This window comes from Chenopodium quinoa, unplaced genomic scaffold (genome assembly GCF_001683475.1).
Source record: "Chenopodium quinoa cultivar QQ74 unplaced genomic scaffold, ASM168347v1, whole genome shotgun sequence".
NCBI lineage: Eukaryota > Viridiplantae > Streptophyta > Magnoliopsida > Caryophyllales > Amaranthaceae > Chenopodium > Chenopodium quinoa.
In genome coordinates, this window is record NW_018742393.1 from 774,411 (window position 1) to 795,562 (window position 21,152).

At 38.1% G+C, this 21,152-nt stretch overlaps 2 protein-coding genes across 2 annotated transcripts; both read left to right on the forward strand.

Annotated features, from left to right (window-relative positions):
• Positions 1-2,683: 2,683 nt before the first annotated feature.
• LOC110702532 (E3 ubiquitin ligase BIG BROTHER-like) lies at positions 2,684-14,375 on the forward strand. Its single transcript, XM_021880256.1, has 8 exons — positions 2,684-3,298; positions 4,003-4,228; positions 11,037-11,256; positions 11,519-11,553; positions 11,833-11,877; positions 13,008-13,135; positions 13,913-14,021; positions 14,121-14,375. Exons 2-8 carry the CDS (start codon positions 4,031-4,033, stop codon positions 14,169-14,171), a joined length of 786 nt encoding a protein of 261 aa, XP_021735948.1. The 5' UTR covers positions 2,684-3,298; positions 4,003-4,030; the 3' UTR covers positions 14,172-14,375.
• A 1,110-nt stretch (positions 14,376-15,485) lies between these two features.
• LOC110702542 lies at positions 15,486-17,989 on the forward strand. The gene is made up of 4 exons (XM_021880266.1): positions 15,486-15,967; positions 16,338-16,864; positions 16,972-17,140; positions 17,571-17,989. The coding sequence occupies exons 1-4, from the start codon at positions 15,884-15,886 to the stop codon at positions 17,733-17,735; spliced, it is 945 nt and encodes a 314-aa protein (XP_021735958.1). The 5' UTR covers positions 15,486-15,883; the 3' UTR covers positions 17,736-17,989.
• The last annotated feature ends 3,163 nt before the right edge of the window (positions 17,990-21,152 follow it).

The window sequence follows — 21,152 nt, forward strand, 5'->3', positions numbered from 1 at the left end:
TACTTAATCTACATAATCTTTAATATATGTGCTCTTTAAAAATATTAATTAAAACTTATATCTATTAAATTGTAATTGCTTTTTACCAAATGTTATTGACTTACTCCTATGATTTATATATACATTTAAAAAAAATAAAAATTGTGTGGCTAGGTTTGATTCGTCTTAAAGTAGATCAGGTGCATTATATAAAAAGTTTCAATCAAGCACTTAAATATAAACAAAGTGATTAATGCTTACTTTACTTTGTAGAGATTTCACCTTATATTTCCGAGGTAAATGATTCAATTCAAAGTGCGGTTTTGGATTTGGAAGTTCCCTACTACTTCTCGAATGAACTAGAACCTTGCACATGTTAATCAGGTCAACCGACCAAGTTTGAGAAACCTATGCAAAATATTTTTTACATTACTGAAGATAAAAACAGAGTAGATTTGTACGAATACATGCAATGTGTTAGGGTTATACTCACAGAGAAGGTGCATTATGCTGGAAAACTATAAAAAGGAAAAAAAAAAAGACAGAGAGGAGATCTCGTCAAAGAAAAAAGGAAAACAAAAGGAGTAGATCCATTTTGGGAATCCTGGGTTTGGCTTGGTGTGGCATGTCTCTCACGTCTTGCAAACAATGAAACAACCAAAGCGACACAAGTGAGAAACTTTTTGTGTATTACAGTAATCAGTACGTAGACTTGGTCCTTTTTTTTTTTTTTTTTTTCCTCCAAAAAATAAATACTTTGTGTAATACGTTTTTTTCCTCCAAAAAATAAATACTTTGTGTAATACGGAGTATTAAAATGGTGATCTACTTGAAAGTGAGTTAAGGTGAAATACGTCCCTGACTCACTTTTTAGGTACAAATTACTAAATTTAAACATACCGTAGCACACATGGTAATAAATATAAGGATAAGAAGGTTTGAACCCTCAACCTTTTATAACAAAGATGACTATTTAATCATCTAAGCCTATTATCAACTATGTTGTTATTATGAAAAAATAAAATTATATAAGCACAAACCACAAGGTTCGATTAAAAAAATAATAATAAGATACTAAATGAATAACTCAATTTTGGTTTGACAATGACAATTGCAGTTTTGAAAAGCCTTTAAAAAAAATTATCGACTACACGTCTACATCAGTAGCAATTCGGGGCAACGCCCGGACTACTCACTAGTTAAATATAAAATGAAAGTTTAGGGACTTGTAGAGACACATGACGCTCCCATACAAGAGCGATTATAAGTTTTAACCCATAAGTATAATTTAGTTCAATTAAAATAATTTAATTTCAACAAAACCAATTAAATTTTAGTAAAAATTATTTAGTTTATAAAAATATATAGGAAATGTTGTATTTTGCCACCCATAAATTAAATATCTACTTTTTGACATTACCACTAAAAAATATGTATTTTAAAATACCATAAAAAAAATTAAAAAAAATAAAATATATATATTTTACATGAATCTTTATCATTTTTCCACTCCATTTAACACTCAAACGGATTTTGTTTAAGAGCCCGTTGCAAATACTCCCTCCATGTTTTTTAAATGCGTGCAACACTTTGACTGTTGCACTATTCACATACCTTGTTTGATTTTTTTTAACTATTATATTATATTAATAGATTAGTCACCATGTTATTATGTTATATCAATAGATTAGTCACGATGCCTAATTTCATATTTTTTTTCTACAATTTTTACTAATAGACAATCAAAGATATAAATGTACTGATCAAATTACTGAAGCATTTTTTAAAAAGAGCAAAGAGAGTAATAAGAAATAAAGGTAGTGTTTGAGACAAATCCACAAAAAGATGAAATGATTTCAAACGAAACAAGTTAATTTCAGAAAAAAAAAGTTAAGACAAAATAAGATAAATAAGCAAAGCCTTAACAATAAAGTATATGCTCTTGTGAGCTGTGACTTTGAGGTCACAAGTTCGATCTCCATCAACTACATTTGAGGTTCTATTGGATCCTTTATCTTACCTTTATACTCCTTTTGTCTCTAAATATAGTTCACATTTGACTTTTCACGGTTTCCAAGACATGTCTTAAAACGTCTATATCTCTATTTTTATTCGCATAAAAATTATAAAAACTTGATATTAAAAAATATATAATGTAACGAATCCAACAAGATTCCATGAACATATAATCTCTTATAAATTAACGGAAATTTATAATTAAAGTTTGACCCAAATAAGTCAAATGAGAAATGTATTTAGGGACGGAGGGTGTATATATTATATCCCTACCTTTTAAAAAGTATGAGAAAATACTTATGAATAGTGTGAGGACAATTATATCCTTAAATGTTTGTTTACATATATGTCCCTATTGACATGATGTAATTGCCTCTATGCTTTTCCTTGTATAATTTAATGATTTATTCCTATGAATAGTATTTGGATAATGATATCCTCTAAAATATTTATATACTTATTTGCCCTCACTAACATTAATTGTTTTTTTTTAGAACTCTTAAAAAGAGTGTGTAGACATTTATAACTCTAAAAATTAGGGCTAGCAAACCCTGACCCGACACGAAAACCCGACCCAAACCTGACCCGAAGTTACTGAGAGAGACCCGAACCCGACCTGAACCAAACCCGAACAACCCGAATTCGACCCGATTTGACCCAAATTTCATATTTCGTAATAATATTAAGTTTTACACTATTTTTAATAGTTTCTAAGCATAACCCGAAATCGACCCAAAATCTGACCCGAACCCGACCTGCTGACCCAAATTGCCACCCCTACTAAAAATATTTATTTACATATTTTCTCTTTTATGTTGCCAACAACCGAAAAAAATCTCCAAAAATGACAAACTATGACGCGCGTTAACCACCTATTAGAAAAAAAAAAAAAAAAAAAAAAGTGAATGGTCCGTAAGTGGTAACGGCCTAGATGTATGCGACAATGCTCGGGTGAGGGTAGGCTGTTAGAGAGACAGAGGAGTCGTATTCCTAGTTCGTAGTTTTATACTGCTCTCCTCAGTAATCAATCTACTTGTATTTCATATTTTCTCACACAAACCGGGACCCCCCTCTTTCCCTCTCTCTCCGCCTTCTTCACTGTCTTCTGTCTACGCCCATTTTTTTTATTTTAAAACTAAAAAGTAGCACGGCAGAACACCACCACCTTCCTTTAAACTGAAACAACCCAATTCAGCCCCCAACATCAACTGCTGAACAAGACGACGTCGGAGAAGAAGAAGCAGCGCATCACTTCAACAACGCCGCCGCTACCTCCGCCGCCAATCCTCCGGCATTACACCTTGTCTGTTACTTCTTCTCTCTGTCTTTGTCTTTCATTTTAGATCCTGCATTTTACTTTTCCTCTTCATAATCCTTTATCACACTACCCATTGCCATCATTGTTTCTATTTTTACTTTTTTTTTTTTTTTTTAAAACCTAACTTTTTTTTTTCTTCTGAATGTTAATTACCCCTTTTTATTTTATATTATTTTTATAGTTTTAATTATAATTACCTCCTCTGTCTTGTTCGTCTTTTTTACAACTGAAGAAACCCCAGTTAATTTAATTATTCATGTTTTTTTGTACTGTTTACATTCTAGACGGACTTGTGGATTCTTATGTTTTTTCCCTGTTACATTTGTACGGTTTCAATTATTTTTTATTTTAACTACTTTCTTTGGCTTCTGTGTGCTCATTCAGACAATCTTTGTCTTTCCTTCCTCTTTTACTTATCACTTAATTATACTACTCGTATTTAAAAGGAAAAAAAAAAAAAACAACTTATGGAGAAGAGAAAGAATAGTAATTATTAGGTTTTTCTTTTTTTCTTTTTTGTTTTTATTTTTATAAAAAAAGGAAAAAAAAGGGATAATGGGGTTGTTTAGAAATTGGAATGTTTGTTGTGTTGTGCAAATAACATTAATAGTTTATCAACAGTTTGTTTGTTAGTTGTAAATGAGCTTCAACAGCAATTAAGAAGCTGCTATATTTGGTGATTATAACAGGAATACCTAATTGTGGGTACGCAACACAATGAATCAGAATCCTGCAATGGAGCTTTATTATGCCAACAACACTGCCTCTGCTTATCCTAACCCTTATCAACAGCAACATTCTGATCATTTCATGGGCTTTTTCGACGGCCTCGCTCACCCCAATGTCAATCCCGTTCCCAACCCGAATCCGCCTATTCCTTATGTTTACCCTCATGTCCCTATGCCTAATCACCAGGTATGTTTTATTACCTTGTTTTTTTTATCATACATTTTGTTGATAAGTATTAGGTGACTCGTACTTCGTTGCTTTGTCCGCCCGATCGGGCGGACATTGCCCGGTCTGACCGGGCGGAAGAAGAAGAGGTGCCTGGCAAATTCGTTGAAGAAGCTGCTCTCGCGCGCCCGATCGGGCGAGCTTCGGCGGGCGAGCCTTCGCCCGACCGGGCGGACATTGCCCGGTCTGACCGGGCGGTGGGGGTTGGATACGTTGAAGCATTCGTATGGAGTTTTCTTCTCGCGCCCGATCGGGCAGACCTTGCCCGGTCTGACCGGGCGGAGAAGGAAAAATGCGGAGACGCGGATTTTACGATTTAAAGTTATCTTTTATGTTATCTTTTTGCCCAAGTATCTTTTATTTTAGGGATTAATATAAAACCTCCCTAATATTAGTATAAGGGTTAAGAGAGATAGAGTGAGAGCCGTTCTTGAGAAATACAAGAATCATCTTTGTAATCTTTGCAGTTTATAGTGAAATCATTCGATCTCGGTGCCCGTGGACGTAGCTATCACATCGATAGTGAACCACGTAAATTCTTGGTGTTGTTCTTATTGTTTGCATTGAATTTCTTTATTGTTTTCTTGTTTGTTTTCGACCTTTGCTTCCACGTAAATAGTTTATTGTTTTCTTCTTTATTGTCTTTCTTTATTGTTGTGCGACAGCGGAAGCAAAGGTCGTAAACAAACAAGAAAACAATAAAGAAATTCAATGCAAACAATAAGAACAACACCAAGAATTTACGTGGTTCACTATCGATGTGATAGCTACGTCCACGGGCACCGAGATCGAATGATTTCACTATAAACTGCAAAGATTACAAAGATGATTCTTGTATTTCTCAAGAACGGCTCTCACTCTGTCTCTCTTCACCCTAATACTGATATTAGGGAGGTTTTATATTAATCCCTAATTAAAAGATACTTGGGCAAAAAGATAATAAAATAAGATAACCTAAAACCGCAAAATCCGCGTTCCGTATTTTTCCTTCTCCGCCCGGTCAGACCGGGCAAGGTCTGCCCGATCGGGCGCGAGAAGAAAACTCCATACGAATGCTTCAACGTATCCAACCCCCACCGCCCGGTCAGACCGGGCAAGGTCTGCCCGATCGGGCGAAGGCTCGCCCGGTCGGGCGAAGGCTCGCCCGGTCGGGCGCGAGAGCAGCTTCTTCAACGAATTTGCCAGGCACCTCTTCTTCTTCCGCCCGGTCAGACCGGGCAATGTCCGCCCGATCGGGCGGACAAAGCTACGAAGTACGAGTCACCTAATATACTTATCAACAATCTCCACCTTGACGAGAACTCGTAGTCAGCAAACGACCCCATCAAGACATAGTGAAAAAACATCTCAAGCCAAACCCGATGCAGGACTCATGCATAAGCCATACATCCCGATAAGTCTTCAACCAAGACCCATCACATACTCGTCTCCAAGTATAACAACTCATAATGCTCCACCTGCATCACAAGCCCCGGGCAAGCTCCACCTTAATGCCAACACACCTACACCAGGAGCTCCCCAACTTCGCCCCTCAGGGCCTACTACATCACGTAGTAATCAATATTTAGCAAATCTAAGCAATGTTTAAACTTGCTAAACGGAACAGGCTTAGTGAAGAAATCAGCCGGGTTGTCAGCAGTCCCAATCTTCTTCACCTTAATCCTCTTGTCAGTACGCAAGAAATGATACCTGACATCAATGTGCTTCGTCCGATCATGGTGTACTTGATCTTTAGCTAAGCAAATCGCACTTAGACTATCACAATACACTGTAGCAAAATCCTGTGCAATACCCAGTTCACCTACTAGGCCTTTGAGCCAAATAGACTCCTTAGCTGCAGAAGTTAAAGCCATATACTCAGCTTCAGTAGTTGACAACGTAACTGATGACTGCAATGTAGACTTCCAACTAACCACAGAACCACCCAAAGTGAACACATAACCAGTCACAGACCTCCTGGTATCCACATCAGCTGCATAATCAGAATCACTGTACCCAGTGACCAAGCATTCCCTACCATTCCCGTACACAAGACCAATATCAGTTGTCCCTCTCAGGTAGCGAAAAATCCTTTTCACCCCTTGCCAGTGTTCCCTCCCAGGTCGAGCCATAAACCTGCTTACAACACTAACAGCATGCGCAATATCCGGCCTAGTACAGACCATAGCATACATCAAACAACCAACCGCGTTTGCATATGGAACTCTAGACATATAAGACAACTCCTCCTCTGATTGAGGTGACATAGACAAAGACAACTTACAACTAACAGTAGTTGGCGTACTTATAGGCTTCGATTTTTCCATCCCAAAACGAGACAAAATCTTTTCAATGTAGCTTTTCTGAGTCAAGAAAAGCTTACCTCTAGCCCGATCCCTGTAGATCTCCATACCCAAAATCTTCCTAGCTGCACCCAAGTCTTTCATGTCAAACTCCGAGTTAAGCATCTCCTTTAATCTAGCAATATCAGATTTATTCTTTGTGGCAACCAACATGTCATCAACATATAACAAAAGATAAATCATGGAACCATTATCCAGCTTACTATGATACACACAGCAATCATATGAATTCCTGTCAAAACCTTGTGAAACCATAAAAGAATCAAACCTTTTGTACCACTGTCGGGGGGATTGCTTAAGTCCATACAATGACTTTAGCAATCTGCAGGCATAGTGTTCCTTTCCAGGAACTTCGAATCCTTCGGGCTGCTTCATCAGAATCTCCTCCTCCAAATCGCCATGAAGGAAAGCCGTTTTAACATCCAACTGCTCCAGCTCAAGATCAAAATGTGCTACAATTGACAATAACACACGGATAGAAGTATGTCGAACCACAGGTGAGAATATCTCAACAAAATCAACCCCTTCTACCTGACTGAACCCCTTAGCAACTAGCCTAGCCTTAAAACGTATTTGCTCAGTTTCCGACAACCCTTCTTTCTTCTTGTAAATCCATTTACAACCCACAAGCTTCCTCCCTTCCGGTACCTTTACCAGTTCCCACACTCTGTTCTTGTAAAGAGACTGCATCTCTTCACCCATTGCGGCAAGCCATTGCGCAGACTCACTACAACTAATTGCTTGTTTATATGTGGCAGGTTCAAATGACTCTACATCATCAGCTACACTCAATGCATAACCTGTCATCGCATCAACACAGCAATTTCTTCCCTCCATCTCTTCAATCAATCTAACAGGCTTCTTGATAACTCGTTTAGGCATCTCAAGAATGGTGTCAGGTTGACTAGATGACCCCTGATTAGATTGCTCCACCTCATCCCCAGAGTTAGAATGAGTAGGAGTAATCTCAGGTTCAGGAGTACCCGGCACTGGAACATCAGCATCATCATCAATATATTGTACCCGAGGTAAATCAGCAATGGTAGACTGATGTACCTCAAGTACCCCATCTGTCTGTAATAAATTGTCTCCTTCCCTTCTCAAATCTGAAATCTCTGCATTTTTAATTGAATACATGGTGTTTTCATCGAAAGTAACATCCCTACTAAGAATGACCCGACCCTCCGAAGGTGAAAAAATTCTAAACCCCTTCACACCATCCCCGTACCCAACAAAACACCCCTTCTTGGCTCGTGGATCCAGCTTACCCTCAATAACATGATAATAAGCAACACAACCAAAAATCTTCAAATTCGAAAAATTAGGCAACTTACCACTCCAGATCTCAAACGGAATTTTGGAATCAATTCCAGAATGAGGACCCCTATTAATGACATAACAAGCTGTTAACACAGCTTCACTCCAGTACCTCCTCCCAAGCCCTGCATTAGAGAGCATGCATCGGACTCTCTCTAGCAGTGTCTGATTAACCCGTTCTGCTACACCGTTCTGCTGTGGTGTCTTCCTGACAGTATGATGCCGACCTATACCCTCATCTGCACAGAACTGATTAAACTCGTCTTTGCAAAACTCTAGCCCATTGTCCGTTCGTAGCTTCTTGATCTTCCTTCCTTGTCGATTTTCCACCAAAGCTTTCCATTGCTTGAAAACTTTGAAGGCCTCATCCTTTGACTTAAGCAACCTAAGCCATGTGTATCGGGACTTGTCATCAACAAATGACACAAAATAGTGGTAACCTCCCATACCTTCAACTCTAGATGGACCCCAGCAATCTGAATGGATGTAATCGAGCACTGCATCAGTAATGTGAGCACCCTTGCTGAACTTTGACCTGTGTTTCTTACCAAACACACAATGCTCACAAAATTCAAGGTTGGCAACCTTGACCCCGGATAGAAGACCCCTCTTGGACAATAGCTGCATCCCCTTCTCCCCCATATGACCAAGCCTCATGTGCCAAATCTTAGTCATCTCCTGGTGAGATACAGATGCGCAAACCGCAGAACTAGGCAGTGTAACACCCTCAAAAACATAGAGGGTGTTCCTTTTGATACCCTTAAGTACCAACTCAGAACCTCTGAAAATACACAACTCCCCATCTGAAAACACACCATTGTACCCCAATTCATCCAGGGTACCCAATGAAATCAGATTCTTTCCTAAAGCAGGAACATGCCGTACATTAGTCAAAGTTAACCTCCGCCCATCAACAGTCCTCAACCTCATGGAACCAATACCTGTGACCTTACATGGAGCATTGTTACCGACTATAACCATACCCCCATTGCGAGGTTCATATGTATCAAACCAATCTCGACGTGGACACATATGGAACGAACACCCCGAATCTAGAACCCAGTTATCAGATAAATCATCAGACCTAGCAGAACTGACTAATGCTAAATCTTCCTCTGAATTATAGCTCTCATTCGGTTTCTCTTCAACTACAGCAGCCTGGGACTTGTTTTTCCTCACCGGACAATTATTCCTAAAGTGACCCGGTTCTTTACAGTAATAACATGTTTTAGTAGTAGTTTTACTAGATCCATCCTTGCCGTTTCCAGCACCCGACCCAGCATTGTTCCCCTTGTTAAACCCCTTATTCTTTTTAGACTTTCCGGACTTAACAAATAACCCACTACCATTATCCCCATTATCACTCGTAGCTTTCATTCTGAGTTCCCTAGTATGAAGTGCTGCCTTCACTTCTTCTAAGGTTATAGAATCCTTACCAACAACAAAAGACTCTACAAAATTCTCAAAGCTAGACGGTAGAGATACAAGTAAAATCAACGCAGCATCCTCATCATCAATTTTAACATCTAAATTACGTAAATCAAGCAAAATAGAGTTAAGTTTTTCTAGATGTTCCCGTAAGGAAGTACCTGACTGCATCCGGAGGCTAAACAACCGCTGTTTCAGTAATAATTTGTTGGTCAACGACTTAGTCATATACAATGACTCCAGCTTCAGCCACAATCCAGCCGCCGTTTCCTGATCAGCAACCTCCGTGATGATTTGATCATCAAGACTAAGTAATATGGTAGAGTGTGCCTTCTCTTCCATAACTTCTAACTGCGAGTCAGTCGGTCCGTCTCCTGACTCCGAAGTAGTACTCTTTGGAGCCAACGGACGCCATATCTGCTGTTGTTTTAACAGAGCCTTCATCTTAATTTGCCATAGCCCGAAACTATTTTTCCCGGTAAACTTCTCAATTCTTATTGTTGAATCTCCTGCCATTGTTATCTTCAAGAAACTCTCCAAGGATTGAACCTGAGCTCTTGATACCAATTGTTGTGCGACAGCGGAAGCAAAGGTCGTAAACAAACAAGAAAACAATAAAGAAATTCAATGCAAACAATAAGAACAACACCAAGAATTTACGTGGTTCACTATCGATGTGATAGCTACGTCCACGGGCACCGAGATCGAATGATTTCACTATAAACTGCAAAGATTACAAAGATGATTCTTGTATTTCTCAAGAACGGCTCTCACTCTGTCTCTCTTCACCCTAATACTGATATTAGGGAGGTTTTATATTAATCCCTAATTAAAAGATACTTGGGCAAAAAGATAATAAAATAAGATAACCTAAAACCGCAAAATCCGCGTTCCGTATTTTTCCTTCTCCGCCCGGTCAGACCGGGCAAGGTCTGCCCGATCGGGCGCGAGAAGAAAACTCCATACGAATGCTTCAACGTATCCAACCCCCACCGCCCGGTCAGACCGGGCAAGGTCTGCCCGATCGGGCGAAGGCTCGCCCGGTCGGGCGAAGGCTCGCCCGGTCGGGCGCGAGAGCAGCTTCTTCAACGAATTTGCCAGGCACCTCTTCTTCTTCCGCCCGGTCAGACCGGGCAATGTCCGCCCGATCGGGCGGACAAAGCTACGAAGTACGAGTCACCTAATATACTTATCAACACATTTTCATTTGTTGAGTCTTGTAGATGACTATGCTCGTACTCTCTCACTTTGCGTTGCTCGATTAAGGATTTTTGGGGCTTGTTGTTGACACATTGTAACAGTATTTGTTGAGGTGTTGTCAAATGTGAAGAGTGATCCTGCTGTATGTTGTTGGTCAATGATTGATGAAACTACTTTCTGAATGCTTGTACTCATTCACTTTAGCGATGCTCAATTATGCATATTTGGGGGTTGTTCTTGACACAATGTAACAGTACTTGTTGAGTTGTTGTCAAATGTGAAGGTGATTATGTTTTATGTTGTTGGTCAATGATTGATGAAACTATTTTCTGAATGCCATTTGTTGCTGCATCAATTATTTTATCAGAGCAAAGGTCAATTGTGTCATACATTTGACTCTTTCAACTAGGACATTTCAAGCAGGCCAACTTTTTAACGATTAGTCAACTAATTATGTAGCATATTCCTTCTTGCTTCTTCAGGAAACTGCATATTGGTCAATGAATATGAACTACAACAGATCTGATTTCTCTGATGTCAGAACTACTTCTTATTATGGCTACGATGTTAACAATCCTTTGCCAAGAACCGAAATTAATCGCAGGACTTGGGAGTATTCTCCTTCTATGCACATTGAAGAATCAACCATGGTCATGCAATCCCAAGAAAATGTAGTTACAACTTCAGATGCTGCTGAAGAATGTGAGTTTGCCAATGTTTTGCTTGTTTTTCTGATTACATTAAGTCATTAGTCAATTCGAGATTTTCTGCCTTTGTTTTCTTTTCAATTTGAATACTTTTTGGGGGATATTTATTCCCAAAACTTTCAGATGCTATTATGCCATATTGACCTACAATAACTGCCATATTTTTCAAATCAATTTGACCTATCCTTATTTTGTCAGGAATTGATTTGTCTGCTACTTTTGGTCTAATTTGACACAAATTTTCTCCATGCCTATAGGTCCTGATGACGATCAAGATGATGATAGTCCTGAGGTATGACCGTATGAGTCTGCATCATACCTATTTTAGTAATGCAAGCAAGATTTCATTGTCTGCTTGTTAGCTGAAATATGGTCAATTTATGTGTATAATTTATTGAAACATAATTAGTACTTAGGATTTGCAGATAATACTTGTGATTTGTACTTGCTTAATCGTCCTTTTGACTCTAGGACCATTATCCTGTGAGGTGGAATCTTTGTGTGGTTGATTGCTTTATTTCATTGTTGGTTAGGCGACAACGGAGCCTTACTACTATCTATTTTGTTACAGGTTGCTTGGCAAGATGTCGTTGATCCTGATAGCATGACTTACGAGGTTTGTTCCCATTTTACATGGTTTATTATGTTCTATAATTGAATTTCATGATTACTGCTTAATATCAATGTAAAGTAGTGGATTTTGCCAACTGCGATGGTGTCTCATGCAGCTTGGCTTGTGGTGTAGGGTATTTATGATGCCCATATAGTCGATACAGTTCTAAATTGGGAACATTGAAGCAGAGAGCTTCCCAATGGGTGCGTAGCTTGTGAAAGATGATATGTTTGATGTTGGATATTCTAATTTTATAGAACTGCTTCGTTTTTAAATTGGACAAATTCACTGGTTAACTAGAACTTGCTTTTCTATGTAGTATGTACAAAGCAAGTGGCTGATTTTGTGCTGTTTGCTGTTTTGCTCCATGAATGTAATTTCTTACTCCCTCCGTCCCCAAAAGTTTGACCCTTATGGCCAAAATTTAGTCCCAAAATGATCATCCCATTTGCATTAAAATACCCTCCAATTTGCAACAATATTTGTGTAAAATTAGCTTCCCCATGTAAATTTTGCTTTTTTCATGTACTTTTATTACTTTCTCCACTTTTTTGCAAATCTCATGTAAATTTACTTTTCCAATGTACTTTTACTACTTCTTACTTAACTTTCTTAACACCCGTGAAAATTGCCCATAAGGGTCGAACTTTCGGGGACGGAGGGAGTACTATTCATTGTCCAACTCTTTTTGTGGACAACTATTAAATTCTGCTCTACTTCATCTTTGAAAGTAATATACTGCTGAAGTCGTCCTTTAAAGCTGCCATTTGAAGAACCCAGGGAAAATATTATGCGCCATGGTTTAATACTTTAATATGCATCGCTGCACTACCTCTCCTTGCTCTTGTTAGTTATAGTTTTTAGCCACACCACTTTTTCTGAAAGAACAGATTCGATCTTTGCTTATCAAGAAAGATCATTGTGCGCAGAATAGCATTGATAAGCTGAAGGGACCCTGATCCCTCATGCTGCTTGCCTGCTTATCTTTTGTGTATGATTTAAGTTTATGCATAAAAGGTGCATCAGTGCATGTGAACTTGTGTGCTAAAAAAATGTTCTTTTATTACAATTGAATGGCATGCTGTTCTATATATTCGAGTTTAGTTGGTGAGTGAATGGATCTCTTGTTGCAGGAATTACTTGAATTAGGTGAGGCAGTAGGAAGTCAAAGTCGAGGTCTTTCTCAAGAACTTATCAAGTTGCTTCCAACCTCTAGATATAAGGCGGGTGGTTTTTTCTCAAGGAAAAAATCCAGAGAGAGGTAATATTTTCAGACAAGTGCTATTTACTGCCAAGAGTCGACAAGCTCCGTTTCATCTGTCATGTCTTGTGATGTTATTTTGCACTGCCTAATGTAATATAGTGGAAAAATAACACCTTAATTTTGTTCAATGTCTTCTGCTGAAAGTGAAGAAAGACTTATAAAGAAACATTTTGATGTCATGATTATGTATCACCATCAGTGTCTCTGAAATGGTGCTCCTTGAATAGTTGAATGTGCAGCTTCATTGCTTCTTTGAGTTGTAGTGTAGAACTGTAGACAGACACCAGCTTTTATATCCCGGTGTACATGAAATTCCTTTCTAAATTTGCCAGCTCTTCTTGGTGTTTACAGATTGATGAGATTAATTGATGTAGTTGGGCATGGTTAGTCATTAAATGGGGTCACTACGCATGCCATCTACAAGTTCGTAACGCGCAATTAAGACGTAGGGCCTTTGCTTCATAAGTCAAAGTTTTTTGGCATGCACTTTACCTATGTGCTTCTCAAGGGGAATTACCTTTGTGTTGCTGCTGCTTGATAAAAATTATTTAAGGACTGAGGCATTTACTTATTGAAGTTGCCCCAAAAAGAAAGTGTGATAATTAAATGAGCATTGAAGAAGTTGGAAGTGTAATTATATCATGCAGGCTTTCTGAGTTATCTCATTTGTGGCATATAAGAATTCATTTGCAAACTTCTTTGCTGTCTCATATATGCTTCAATGCAAGAATACTTTGTGGTTTTTATCATAATTTAACTAAAAATTTTGGGCAGATGCGTAATATGCCTGGTGACGTACAAAATCGGGGACCAACAAATGACATTGCCATGCAAGCATGTATACCACTCCAAATGTGGGAGGAAGTGGCTCAGCATAAATAAGGTAAACTGGGCTAAATAAAACTAAACAGGTGCATATTTTGTGTATATATTTCCTTTTGGCGCTTCTTTCTGATATCATGACCTGTTTTGTTGTTTTCAGACATGTCCGGTTTGCAATAGTGAAGTGTTCGGGGATGAAGTAAGGAATTGAAAACATTATTGGGCAAGCGTACAGATACAAGCTTAGTTTTTGTGTTGTCTTCATTTTTGTTCCTGGTTCCTGGTTTTTAGGTACAGAGAGCTGATTTTGAATTTACGGCTATATAGTCACCTCCTCCTCCTCTTCTTCTAACTGATATGACCAGTTATGTCTCGTGGTACTCAGAATCTAATATAGATAGAAAAAGGTTCTAAATGTTGCCTACTGCTCGTACTATTCCCTTCTTCCCTTTGCCAATGTTGTTTTTACCTCATTGCATCAGACATTAGTGCCAAGTGGGCTGGGCTCTGTGCACTATAGATAGGGTAAGGTACTCAAATGTAACGTATGTTCTAATTATATCTTTGACCGGATCCAATTATATAATTGACAATATTACTACTAAACAATTAAGGAGTATAGGGTAATTCAACTTTTAGACAATGTTGTAGTCATATATTCATTTTGCGGGAGTGACTATAGTATGGCAATCTAGCTACAGATTATCGATTAGCTTCTCATGATCCTTCGAGACTCTGGGGCTGTTACTGTGTTGTTTGTCATTTTGAGGGAGCAATTGTACACATTGAAATACTCCATGAAAGCTGGTAGAATCTTAAAATGCTGATTTATATTATTTTTTTTTGGTGCAAAGATGCTGATTTATATTGGTACGTTTGCTAGTAGTACACTAGTACTAGTAATGTCATTGTTCTCATGCTCGGTAAGTTAATATAACCAATTATAACAAAATTTAGTTATTTTTTTTATTTCCAAATAAGTTATGACAAAATTTTGTTATTTATGAGAAATAATAATTTAGTAAAAATATGATTTGTATCTCTTGTTGGTTATGGGTCAAACAGAGTTAGTGTAACCCAACATGACACAACCATTGCAAAATGAGTTATTTACAATTCGCTCCGTAGGTCAAACTTGAGAATAGAGGGGGGAGGTAAAGGAATTTCCTTACTTTTAAGCAAATTTAATTGGCGGGGCTTGAAAAAAGAACATAAATAAATGAAATCACCTCTTAGCAGCTCTGACAGCCAACCTTCCAACTCCCCACAAAATATAGTTGGTGGGGAGGTAAAGGAATTTACCACCAACTCCACCAAGCTTTGATTGGTCATATGTTATTATATTGATTATATATTTTGTGCATAGTACAATCAAAGCTTAAGTATTTTATGTATAATTAGCACAAGTTATTTGTAAAAAAAAGTCTTGTTGATACTCCGTACATTGTAAAATACAACCGGTTTTACGGTGAAAATAATCGTCCGAATGTGAATAATGTGGGCAACCCATCGTTTGTTAGCGCAATGGGATGTGGGCTACAAAATGTTAGGTATGGGTAGGCCCAAGTAGCATAGATTTGGAAAAATAAAAGAGAAAAGCCAGGTAGGAGTTACAACGGTCGAAAAGTAAATGAGAAACGCAGAAATCAGGATATTGTCTCCTTTCATCACATTCTCTTCTCTTTAACGTTGCTTCCCTCCCTTTTTTCTCCAACGTTACAACTATCACCAACCCCCCCTTTTTCTCTCTCTCCTCCATTTTCAGTTGTCCTGTCTTTCCTCTCTCTCACTCACATTCACTCCAGTAGCTTCCTAGCTACATACATTCATACTTACATTCGAGATAGAAAATGGAGGCTGCTAAGATCGACTGGAAGAACATTGAATCTGTGTTCGTCATTGATCAAGTTTTCGAGAACATCAATGCTCCTAAATGGGTTGATTTCTTGGCTTCTCCTTCTTCTTCTTCTTCCTCATCCAATGATGTTGCTTGGTTTTGCCGCCCTGGTATGTTAATCTCTTCTTTTCTTTTCTTCCCATCTTTAGAGTAACTAATTACTTAATCTTTAATTTATTTCCTTAATTGTGATTACCATTGTTAAATCCCCAGATTGTAAGCATCCTGCAACTGCTGAAGATTTCCTCAAATCAACCCCTTCTTCTTCTTCTTCTTCTTCTTCTTCTTCTTCTTCTTCTTCTTCTTCTTCTTCTTCTTCTTCTTCTTCTTCTTCTTCTTCTTCTTCTTCTTCTTCTTCTTCTTCTTCTTCTTCTTCTTCTTCTTCTTCTTCTAAGGTACCTTGTTCCCTTTCTAATCTTGATCATAAAATGGGGTTTTATTCCTCTTATTGGAATTGAGATTGTGATTTTATGTTTGCAGTTGTTGAGATCTGTTAGTGTATCGAAGCTCATTGGACTTGCCGATTGGACTCGAAAAGAACCCACTCTTTTCAAGAGGCGTACTCCACCTATTCAAGATTCTGAAAATCAAAACCCTAATTTCTCAACTCCTCAATCTTATCACCATTATTATACTGATGAAAAACCCAGATTAAAACCCACTAATTCTGCTAAAGACTTGTTTGGTGGGAGGGACCTTTTTGGTAAAATCAGCGATTTCTGTAATGAGTTAAAGAAGATTACCAGAGTTAGGGACAAAGAGGATGAGAGCCCTGAGAAAGAGGAGGATCAATTGTCACTGCACCAAGGACAAGGGCATCTCAAACTCAATCCCAACCACTCTTACAAACCATTAGGCTCGGTCCCCGTTGCCGCCCTCGCTCCCGGCCTCAAAGACAAGGAGAACAGGATGATTGACAGTGATAATAAGGAAAGGAAGCCTTTGCTTCAGGTTAAATCTGAAGGTGCACTCAAAACCAATGCCAAACCCAAGCTCAGGAGAAACATGTATGCTTGCTTCTTCCTTATGTTCTGTGATTTTGATGATGTTCATATAATTCGAGTAGTGTAGTGTTATACCCAAGAGGCTGATGCTTCAATTGTGAATGTTTCAGGAGAGATGATGAAGCAGAGAATATCCCTATTTCTCTGAATTTGAACAATGTTAAGCGTGAGGCTAAGGTATCGCCCATACGAACGAATCCTCCTACACCTCAGGGGTTCTCAGCCACTCGTGATCCTATCAAGGCCACACCTTCAAAGGGAACAAAGTCTAAGCTCATGGTATGGATCAAAGTTCTTTTAATGATGCCAATTCTTTGAATATGATCATTTGCTTCACCTTACAGATTGTATTCTCAATGCTGGTATATTCTTTCTTGTCAAGTTGTGGGATTAATTCCAATGTTGTTACTTGAATTTGCACATTACTAAATAAATCAAACTATACTAGGCCAATTTTCGGCAGTAAATTGATGAGAATCAGTGTATTGGACCTCAATCTCAACATATTATCATGCTAATTCTTAATCTATGCTACTGTTGCCTGTTCTTTTGGTGGTGCCAAACCAAGTTTTGTTTGGCTGAATCCTCACAATATTTTGAACCTCTTGATCAGTGTTTCTCTGTTCTTCTCCCTTGCCAAGCAGCATAAAATCTGCAAAGTGGGTTTATCGAAATCTACTTATTAACACTGATTGTTTTATTCTACTAGGAAAGAGAGATTTTACAAGAATTGGGACAGAAGAAGACGCTGAGGGATGAGCTTGACGAGAACATTGAGAAGAGTGAAAATGAGAATGCATCTCTTGTTGCTGCAAAAGAAGGAAGAACATTGGATGTTTTCTGGTTCTTAAAGCCTTGCACACTGTCTAGCTAATGAACACAGTTTTAAGCATAGTCATTCTTTTAATTTTTTCATATATATATCATTAGTTTATTTGGGGGGTGAAAGAAGAACAGAATCCCAATAATCCATTCAATTTGTCAAATAGCGTACATCTGTAGGTTTTGTGTTTATGTAGCTTTCTATTTTTACATTATTCATTTGTCTATGATTTTCTAATAAAGGTATACTATTCAAGCATTGTATGCGACATATTTGGTGAGTAACTGAGTAATATATTTGGTTTATTCATTTTTAACAGAACACATGTATGCGATATGATTGCTCGAGTTGTTAATTGTGTTATTTCCTCATTGCTTTGTTAGCCTTTTTGAAGATCATTGATACGGTGATCTTGGACTCACTGTCAGAAATTCTAAAGCTATGACTATAACAAACTCCGTTGGTATTAAATTATATATAGATGGTTTAACTTTCCATTCAACTTTTCCTGTGTATCTAAGCCTCTTTAACCTGACCTCCCCTCTAAACACCACTATATTACAACAAAAAGTCTTGGAAAATCTGGTAATTTGGAGCTTAAACTTCAGATGTCACTTCAGAAAAACAAGGCCGAGTCCACATGAAGCCACGTGAACTAAATGAACCCCAAAGTCCCAAACAGATAAGACTAGACTTTTCCTTAATCATCCAAAGTTGTAATACTACGTATTTGTAAAGTTCGTTTGGTGTGTACGAAGTAATAGTAAGGGATATCATTATATTCATGGACCATGGTATTATGGTAATGAAATAATTCATATAAAGAGAAATTCTCTACATATATTAATTTAAGTCACGAATGACTCTAATAACACGCGTTGATATTAAATTATATTTTAGATGGTATTATCGTGATACCAACATATTAATGTAATAATACCAACGAATGCAATTAGAGTTATTCAAGACTCAAATTATTAGAGGCGGAGAAATCCTCATTTTGTCCTAGTTACCAATTTGCCATAGACACAAATTCAAAATCATAGCTGAACATTTGCAAGGGAAAAAAAAAATAGATTGAATTATAAAGGAAAGGGAAAGCAGATAAAACGGAAACACAGATTCAGGGGGCATAAAGCAGGAAAGAAAACAAACAAAAGAGCAGAAAATTACAACAGCTAAAACAAGCATGAAGATTGATGATTTTCACAAATTTCAACCGATATACATGTTTTGAAATTGTGTGTGAACACAAACTAAATCAATAACAAATTACTTGTATTGATCTAAGCACTGCAAACAAACAGGATGCACAATTATTGTTTTATAATTACAAAGTAAACTATCTAACAAATCAGAAGCAGTAAGAATAATCAAACTGCAAATCACCCCACTAATCACAAATCCCACCTATACACTCTGCTTCCTACTACACAACTAACCCAGAAACATCTAGATTTTCATTATTAGCAAGGTCGGTTACAAAACCAACATCAAAAAAAAAAAAAAAAAAAAAAAATATTCGGGTATGTACAGAAAATACTCTGATTTCAGGATTGTGGTTCAACCATCCAATTAACGAATTGCAGCTTCATCCAATCATCCAGAAAATTCAAAACTTTACCACCCAATAAAAATTAAAAAAAAGGAAGAGGAGACGTTGTAAATTGGATCTAATTGGGGGAGGAGGAAGCAGCACGGAGCAAGAACCGAAAGGCGCGGCGGAATCGAGGTACGACTCTTCTTCGATATCCGCCAGTCTCTCTCATCAACTCTTCGATTGCCGACACAAACAGCGTAAAGTGTCTCATCGGCGGCACGTAAAGCGTCAGTGGTACCGCCGAGAACGCCACCGCAAAAAAGAATTGCACCACCATGATTAGTCTGCTTTGTTTCCCGCGGTAATGATAATTATGGCGTTTAATTTGGGTTTGGCGACGAAAATGGTGGATATTGAGTCATTTGTGTTTGTCTAGAAACTAGAAATAAACGGGATCACTTTCAACCTTCTTATCTTCTTTTTCTTGTCCTTTTTTATATACAGTACGTACTAATTTTACTTTTTTTAATATACACAAGTATATTCTAAAGGCATACAATGGGCTACGCTCTCTTAATGAACGCGTGGTATGTATGACAATAAATTTGATCCGTTAATTTTGTCCAAAGTTTATGAATCAACGGTGTGTCTATAAATGTTTGCCATGTGGCAAATAACTATGAGTCTACGAGTACTTTATGAGAATTTCTTTTTTTTTTTTTTTTTTTTGGTAATGATATATGTAGCCTTAATTAAATACACTCTTAAGAATTGTATAAAATTAGGAATTCATGACAAAAACACGCGTAAGTCAGTGTAATTAGAGTTTATAATTTTAGGATTTCCTAACTTTATACAATTTTCTAGTATATATTTAATTCTTATACGTAGGGGCGTAAATAAGCTAATACGTCGTGAACTACTCGCAAACAAGCTCGGTCAAAATTTGGTCAAAACTCGTTTGTTAAGCTAACAAACAAGCTTGAACAAAAATCTTAACCTCGTCAAATAGATGAACAAAGCTCGAACAACATTATGTTCGACTCGGTAATGCTCATGAACAACTCGTTTAAATCCATTTATAAGTTTTTCACACCCAATTAAAACTCAGACAATTTATATATCTTTTATTCATACATATTTGTAAGAAGTAATAATTAGGAGATTTTGACTTTTACCACCTACATGAAAAAAAGTTTTATTTTACCACCAACAAAATTTCCAAAAATTGGGTTTCACCACCAACTAACGAATTCCATCCATAAATCCGTTACTAGGGCTTATCTTTTTGACGTTTCCTCTTCATCTCCCCGATCTTCCATGTCAATCAGCCAGCAACGAAATCAACTCACCTCGGTTGGTCGGAATTTCGTGTAGGGCTAGGAGGGGTCAAAATTTGGTGTTGGCTTAGGAGAAGGTGGCTAGGGTTTTAGGAGTGCAAAATTTGGTGGTGGCTAAGGTTTTAGGAGTGGTCGAAATTAGGTAGGAGGGGGCTTTATGGGTGTTCAGAATACGATGGCTAGGGTTTTGAGGTCGGAAATTGGTGGAAAGGGGGTCAGAATCCGGTAGGAGGGGGTTGAAATCCGTGGCTGTGGCTGGTGCGTTTGGGGTTGAGGGTGAGTAGTGGTTGTGCGGTGGCTGCTGTGTGGCGAGTTGGTGGTGGTTGTTGGCTATGATTGGTGGCAGAGGATGCGTGGTGTGTGTGGGGGAGTGCGAGTAGGTGGCTGCTAGGTGAAGCAGGGAAGTTAAGAGGGATGTTGCAGTGGTTTATTTGGTGGTGCGGCTACTGTGGTGGCGATTTAGGCTTCCATGCGAGGGTTCCTACGGCTGCCGATGGTGGAGTGGCGTTGGTTTGATGCTTGGTTACTGCCACTGTTGTGCAATGGTGGTGGGCAGTGGCAGCGATGGGGATGTATGGGTGTGGGGTT

Coding starts and splice junctions, on each gene's coding strand:
- LOC110702542 (XM_021880266.1), top strand. CDS start 15,884: ATGCTCCTAAATGGGTTGATTTCTTGGCTTCTCCTTCTTCTTCTTCTT. Junction 15,968..16,337: donor TGCTTGGTTTTGCCGCCCTG/GTATGTTAATCT, acceptor TTATGTTTGCAG/TTGTTGAGATCTGTTAGTGT. Junction 16,865..16,971: donor CCCAAGCTCAGGAGAAACAT/GTATGCTTGCTT, acceptor TGAATGTTTCAG/GAGAGATGATGAAGCAGAGA.
- LOC110702532 (XM_021880256.1), top strand. CDS start 4,031: ATGAATCAGAATCCTGCAATGGAGCTTTATTATGCCAACAACACTGCC. Junction 4,229..11,036: donor TCCCTATGCCTAATCACCAG/GTATGTTTTATT, acceptor TTGCTTCTTCAG/GAAACTGCATATTGGTCAAT. Junction 11,257..11,518: donor TTCAGATGCTGCTGAAGAAT/GTGAGTTTGCCA, acceptor CCATGCCTATAG/GTCCTGATGACGATCAAGAT.